Source organism: Cervus elaphus, chromosome 14 (assembly GCF_910594005.1).
Source record: "Cervus elaphus chromosome 14, mCerEla1.1, whole genome shotgun sequence".
NCBI classification, from domain to species: domain Eukaryota; kingdom Metazoa; phylum Chordata; class Mammalia; order Artiodactyla; family Cervidae; genus Cervus; species Cervus elaphus.
This window is the reverse complement of record NC_057828.1, coordinates 53,012,334-53,019,302: the sequence shown is the minus strand read 5'-3', so window position 1 is coordinate 53,019,302 and position 6,969 is coordinate 53,012,334. Positions and strand designations below refer to the sequence as shown.

General features: G+C 63.6%; 1 protein-coding gene across 1 annotated transcript; it reads left to right on the top strand.

The window, feature by feature from the left end:
- The first annotated feature begins 689 nt into the window (after positions 1 to 689).
- VWA1 (von Willebrand factor A domain containing 1) lies at positions 690 to 5,991 on the top strand. The gene is made up of 4 exons (XM_043923926.1): positions 690 to 855; positions 1,948 to 2,505; positions 4,186 to 4,464; positions 4,578 to 5,991. The coding sequence occupies exons 1-4, from the start codon at positions 789 to 791 to the stop codon at positions 4,913 to 4,915; spliced, it is 1,242 nt and encodes a 413-aa protein (XP_043779861.1). The 5' UTR covers positions 690 to 788; the 3' UTR covers positions 4,916 to 5,991.
- Positions 5,992 to 6,969: the final 978 nt, after the last annotated feature.

Below are 6,969 nucleotides of genomic sequence, written 5' to 3'. Positions count from 1 at the left end.
CTGGTCACAGTGAGTCCCAGGAGGGCTTCCCCAGTGCGTGGCTGGGGAGGGTCTATCCTCAGTCCTGGAGTTTGGTCTCAGCCCTGGCCCTGGGCCTCTTACTGGGGACAGCTATAGGCCCAGCATGGTCACATAGGACAGGCCTGACTCAGCCATCCTCAGCTGTATGCCTCTTCCTCCAAGAAGCCTGGTGAGGTGGGGTCTTTGTGTCCCCTCAGAAACCCCTTCTTGAATGTCTGAGGTTTTTTCCCCTCTCCCAGCGTTCTAAGTTCTGCCCTCCTGATCTTTGCTTTCATACACCTGCCCCTTCCCAAGCCTTGTTTTTGGTGTCACCACCACACTGTCACACATCCTGGGGCTCTCTTGGACTTGGCTTCAGGGACTCCCAACGCTGAGGATATAAGGACAGCAAGCCTCGAGATGATCCAGCTTGGTGGCTCCCTGCTCTGCTCCTGGCTGGGGAAGGGGGCAGGGGGTAGAAGCAGGGCAGACTCCAAGGCCTTACAGCCCAAAGGGAGACCGAAGAGTTTGTGTGTGAATGCCACGCGCGTATGAATGGAGCGTGTCGCCGTGCGCCTGGGCCTTGCGAACGTGCGCCTTCCGAGAGCCAGTGCTCCTCCGCACGCGGGGCAGCTCGCGCGCGCCTCGGAGGGACCTCTGGGCGGGCCGCGGGGGGCGGAGCCTCCGGGGGGCGGGGCCCGGGTCCGACCCGCGCGGCCGCGCGCCCCACAACCCAAGAGCGAGCTAAACACCAGTGCAGGGAGAGCGCTGCCGTCCCGTCGCGCGCGATGCTGCCCTGGACGGTGATCGGCCTGGCCCTGAGCCTGCGGCTGGCTCGGAGCGGCGCGGAACGTGGTGAGTGAGGCGGGCGGCTGGGTCAAGCTCGGCTCTCTGTGCCCGTCCACCCTCTGATGTGCGCGCTGAGCCACGCTCTCCTTCCGCTGCTGCGGGGCGGGGGCGGCTGGCAGGGGACCCCACCCACGTGAGGCGCAGGCCCCGCCGGCAACTCGGCGGGATTTTAGGGCCTGATGGGGGGAGTGGGCGGTGCCAATCTGGGGGGCTTGTTCCTGCCTCAGTTCTCCCTTTGCTTGGAATGACCCTTAGACGAGGGATGGTAAGAGGGTTGGTTGGCGTCGTTCAACTAGGTTGAAGGAAACTGAGGCCCCAAGGCTAGACCCGGCCCGAGACACCCCAGGCCGCTGTTTGCTCGTGACCCAGGGGTCCATCTGCTCCCTGGGGAGCGGAGAGCAAGGCGTAGTCGCCTGAGGGGTGATCGGGCCCTCAGGCTGCTGCAGCAGGTAACCTGCTTCCTGGGTCCGAACAGAGCAGAGGATGGGGCCCAGGCAGGGATGACATCATCTGTAAGTGGGGTCAGGACTCCAACCCAGCCTTCTGGACTGTGGGAGAGGCTGCAGTCAGTGCTCTGTCTTCCCCGTGCCTCCTCCTCTGTCCTCAGTCTCCCCAGCTGCCAAATGCCTCCACCCCACCCCGCACCGGTTGCCTTACCTGGAGGGTGAGCTGTGTAGACTGCTTCTAGGAAGCCAGGCCTGGGTGGCCCAGACCTATCCACCCACCACTCCTGGGGGCGGGGCCAGGACACTGAGTTCCAGCCCGCCTAGATTCCGCTGAAGACAGGGAGGGGGTGGGGGCTTGAAGGGTTCAGCTTTCCTTTGCAGAAGAGACACAAGCCCAGAGGGACCCCCTGCTATGTGGCCAGGGTGTAGAACTGGAATTGCTGAGGGTTCGGACCTCCTGTTGGCTTTAGGGCCCTTCTCCCCCTGGGGTGCCATCCCAGGACCTTTGAGGTGTAGCTGAGCTGGCCTTCTGGGCTTCCTTGGGTAAGGGCGAGTGCCAGCTTAGGGAAATTTCAGGCCCTGGGGGTTCTGCCCTGGGTGTGGGGCTGTCTGGGGGCCACCACCAGGGGCTGAACCCTCCCCTCTTCCCCAGGCCTTCCAGCATCTGCCCTTCAGGGGGACCTGCTGTTTCTGTTGGACAGTTCAGCCAGCGTGTCTCATTATGAGTTTTCCCGAGTTCGGGAGTTTTTGGGGCGACTGGCAGCCCTGCTGCCCGTTGGTCCTGGGGCCCTGCGTGCCAGCCTGGTGCACGTGGGCAGCAGACCGCACACCGAGTTCCCCTTCGGCCAGCACAGCTCAGGCTCAGCTGTCCAGGACGCCATACGGGCTGCAGCCCAGCGCATGGGTGACACCAACACTGGCCTAGCACTGGCATATGCCAAGGAGCAACTGTTTGCCAAGGCGGCAGGGGCCCGGCTTGGGGTGCCCAAGGTGCTGGTGTGGGTGACAGACGGCGGCTCCAGCGACCCCGTGGGGCCCCCCATGCAGGAGCTGAAGGACCTGGGGGTCACCGTCTTCATCGTCAGCACTGGCCGGGGCAACCTCCTGGAGCTGTCTGCTGCTGCCTCGGCCCCCGCTGAGAAACACCTGCACTTCGTGGATGTGGATGACCTGCACATCATCACCCAGGCACTGAGGGGCTCCATCCTCGGTAGGTGGGAGGGGGCCTGAGGAACCCCAGCTGGGAACTCGGGAAGAGGGCTGGGAAGACTCAGGAGGAACTCGCATGCCTGGAGCAGAGGCTAGGGATGCACACCCGGCTTCTCCAGGGACACACTCCAACTGGTCACCACAGGGGTCCCACCACCTGGGCTGAGGTGGGACAGAGGACAGGTCTGAGGAGACATCTCCAGGTGAGGCTTCCTACTGGAGAGTGGGGGGTTTGGTGAGGGCCGAGGGATCCAGGGGCTGGATCTGAGCAGATGTGGCTTGTGGCTATGTGAAGAGGTAGAGAAGGAGGTTTCAAGCCTGAGAGCTCTGCCCATGGGCCCACCATGCCTGGAGGAAGGGGGAGGGCCAGGGCAGGAAGGGCAGAGAGTGCCCCCCCCACCACCAGAGCTGGGTCACTACTTCCCCCAGGGGAAGGGGGTTTGAGCGGGACTGCACTGCTGGGGATTGCTGGAAAGGAGGCTGGGCCTGGGAGAGCCTGCTGCAGGGGCTAGCAGCTCCCCACGGACTTTCTTCTGGATCCCTCTGACCCAGCTAGGGAGAGGGACAGGGAGGGGAGGGAGGTGGAGTTAAAGGGCCTAGTCACTGGCAAGGTTGCTGTAGCCACTGAAAAAATGCCAACAACCCCAGGGTCTTTCTGAATTTTGGCCTGCAGTTAATCATCCATCTGAAAGTGGAAGGAGCTGGACTGTGGGTTGGAGCGAGGTAGAGGGTCTTTCTGAAGATCTGCTTCAGGGCACCTGGCCCTGGTGGCCCTTGGGTCTGCCGCTAGGGTTGAGCCTGAAGGGGACAGCAGGAGAAAGGGCAAGCAGCTAGACAGGAAAAGCCCAAGGCTGCAGGGCAGTGAGGCAGTAGGGTGGCTCTCCTGGGATTGGGGGCAGGGTCTGTGTGTGGCGATGGGCAAGGGGAGTGCCAGCCAGGCAGCTGGGCACCCAGCATTCACAGCATCGGGTCCTGACTTAACCCTGTGTAGACATCTGTTGGCCTCACCCACCTGCCAGGTCACTGAAATGACCCTCTGGGGCTTGGCATCAAAGCTCAGGAGTAACGTTTGGGGGTCCCACCCTCGAGTCCCCCACCACACTCTCCTCCAGGTCCAGCTGCCCTTGGGCTTGTCACATCTCTCCTACCCCTCAGGGCATTCTCCAGTGGTCTCTCATCTCCTGGCTGTACTGTGGGCCCTCTTTTCCTTGACTCTCCAGAGCAGAACTGATCCTAGACCCTGTGCTGGTCACTCCTGCTGCCCAGAGTGGTGGGGAGGGCATCCTCTGACATCATTTTGGATCCTGCCACCCTTGAGGGCCCTTTGTCCAGTCCACTGGACTGAGTGGTGGGTGAGAGTTGGCCGCTATAACTCTCCACTGCTCTGAGTTTGGAGCTGAGGTGGGGAGGGAGCTCCTGAAGCGGCCGAAGGCGGAGGAGGGCGGCGGGGGTGGGGGGGAGACTGGTCGCACTCACGTCCTTCCTCCAGCCTGGCGCCAGCACGCTTTGGAGGATCCTTAGCATCTGGTAGGCGTGGCCTTAGCATCTGGTAGGCGTGGCCGAGGCTAGCCTTGCTCCCGGCGCTCCTGCTCCCCAAGCTCTTTGAGTCTACCCCGAGTCAGCAGTCAGAGACCAGCGGGAAAAGCCACCTCTGTCCTCTGACCCTCTGCACCCTCCTCAGATGCAATGTGGCCGCAGCAGCTCCATGCCTCCGAGGTTACGTCCAGCGGCTTCCGCCTGGCCTGGCCGTCCCTACTGACGGCAGACTCAGGCTATTACGTGTTGGAGCTGGCGCCCAGCACGGATCCGGGGGCCACACGCCGTCAGCAGCTGCCAGGGAACGCCACGGGCTGGGCCTGGACCGGTTTGGACCCAGACACGGACTACGACGTAGCCCTGGTGCCGGAGTCCAACGTGCGGCTCTTAAGATCACAGCACCTGCGGGTGCACACGCTGCCAGGTGAGGCGGGGCACAGGGCCGGGCGGGCTAGGGGTACGGGTCCGGTTGGGCGCCGCGGCCCCCTCCCGCTCACGGGCACTTCTCGCACCCCCCACCCCCCCACGCCCGCGCAGAGGAGACCGGGCCGGAGCTCATCGTCGTCTCGCACGCCAGGCCGCGCAGCTTGCGCGTGAGCTGGGCCCCGGCGCTGGGCCCGGACGCCGCGCTCGGTTACCACGTGCAGGTCGGGCCCCTGCGGGGCGGGGCCGCGCAGAGCGTGGAGGTACCCGCGGGCGAGAACAGCACCACGCTTCAGGGCCTGGCGCCCGGCACCGCCTACCTGGTGACCGTGACCGCAGCCTTCCGCTCGGGCCGCGAGAGGGCGCTGTCAGCCAAGGCCTGCACGCCTGAAGGCGAGCGCAGCCGCGCCCCGCGTCCCCAGCCGCAGAGGACTGGGGGCCGGGAACCGTGAGCCGGCCGCGCCCGCGCACCCGAGGGCCCTCTTCTCCAGAGCCCGGTGGGTCTTGCCCCGGGGATGGGATGCTGACCGGCCTTAGGCCCGCGGGACCCCCGCGCAGGAAGCGCGCCCCGCTCCGGCGTCCGCCCTCCAGGACGCAGCCTTGCCTCACCTTCCGCTGTAGCTATGGCAGCAGCGCGTGCCGTTGCGACTCCCTCCCCTGCCCGGTCCAGACCTGGGCACTCGGTGGTGTCCTTTGGGCAGGGTTTAGCGGGGAGATGGACAAGGCGTCAGGGGACCCGTTGAGAACATCAGACTCCAGATGGCTTTGGACCCAGGGCCACAGGGCGTCTGGGCAGCCGGGCCTCCCACTTGTGTTAGAGGCCAGCCCGTCTGGTGGCAAAGGCTGGCATCTGTTTGAAGGAGCTTGGTCCAGATGGCAGTTCTGAGTTCCCACCAGCCACTCGGGTCCAGGGTGGGAAGGGAAGGAGCTGGCTCTGGCCAGGTCCCAAAGGTTCCCTGGAGGGAATAGTGTCCGGAAAAGGGGCGGGGAAGTGCTGGCAGTTGATCCTGTGGTTAGCAGCTGGGTGGCTGGAGAGGCAGTCTTCACTGGCATGCTCAGCTGGCTTGGGGGCAGTGCTTTGCTTGCTGGGAACAGTGGTCCTGCCTTCCTACCCAGAACGCTCCTGGGCCCAGCCACAGCCTCTGGAACCCAGGTGGCACCTTTTGGGAAGAATGCAACAAGAGCCTGGCATTCAGGACCCTGGATACAGGAGAGCCTGTTCCTGCAGGGCCCCAAGGCTGGCACTTGCAGGGGGCTTTCCCTGTGCTGGGCGGAGGACCTCTGTGTTGGGGCAGGGACAAGCAAGGTGCCTCTGGGTGCTGCACCCCAGCCACCCCTGCAGTGTCCACCTCCTGTCACTCCTTCTGTGCTGGGGCCACCAGACAAGTCCCAAGGGGGGGCAGTGCTGCTGCCACTCGGCCCCACAGGCACCTCTTCCACACCTGCGCTGACTCAGTGCTCACTTTTCATCTTCCCCACTAATGACCCAGCCTTTGAAATAAAATACAATAAATCAGATGTAAACTCAGCCCTGCAGTCTCCTGAGAGTGCTTTACTCCTTAAAACACGCCAGCCCCGTGAAAGGTTTCAAGAAAAAGAAAGGGCTCTGGTAGGAGAGGCTGGTACCCCACCTGGTGCTGGGGAGGAGGGGGGAGTCGTCCCTTTGCAGCACTGGGTCGCAGGCCACTGTGGCCCCTCTGTGCACCTCCTCTTCAGAGAGCCCAGGCCGATTTCTGAGGGCATTGCTGGGATTCCCACCTCTGTTGGCACGGCTACTCCCTCAGCTGCAGTTTGGCTATGCTGCCCCCTGCTAATGGGAAGGAGAACCCCTAACCCAAACAACTGCAGGGCTGAGAGGTGGTCTTGGGGCCCCAGATGGCAACTTAGTCCACCTGGCCTGATGAGTGTATTGGGGCGGGGGGTGACTTCTAGCAAACTGATCTGCCACCATTTTCCCAAACACCTACCTCTGAGCATCCCGTGGCCCCCGCCCAGGCACCCAAGGCCTGCACCACCCACCAGTTCAGTGTGCTTGGCGTTCCTGTGCCCCCCCCACCACCACCACACATACACACTGCCTGTGTGAGCAGGGTGGGGAGCAGGGCTCAGGTGGTGAGTTAACCCCAAGGCAGATGGTAGTGCCTGTCCAGGCCAGGTTTGAGGGGCCTACTGGATAGATGTTGTTTCTCCTCCATGTCCCCCCATCCCCTTGAGGCAGGCCCAGGGAAGCCTGACACCCACAGTGGCCTGTGCCACTGAAGGTTTCTGCTTACATCCTGACTGGTGCTCAGTCAGCTGATGCTCAGAGGCTCCTGTGATCTTAGCAGCTGGCCTGGTCCCATGGCTGGTTAGCCTGAACATCAGGGTCCCAAGGTCCCAGACAGCACTGACCAGGGCCTGAACCTGGGTCTGATCCCCCCTGAGGGGCAGAATTTCCCCTGTGGAGGTCTGAGTTCCCCACCCTGATCCCTGGGTGCTCTGCAGGTGCCAGCCCACTAGACACACA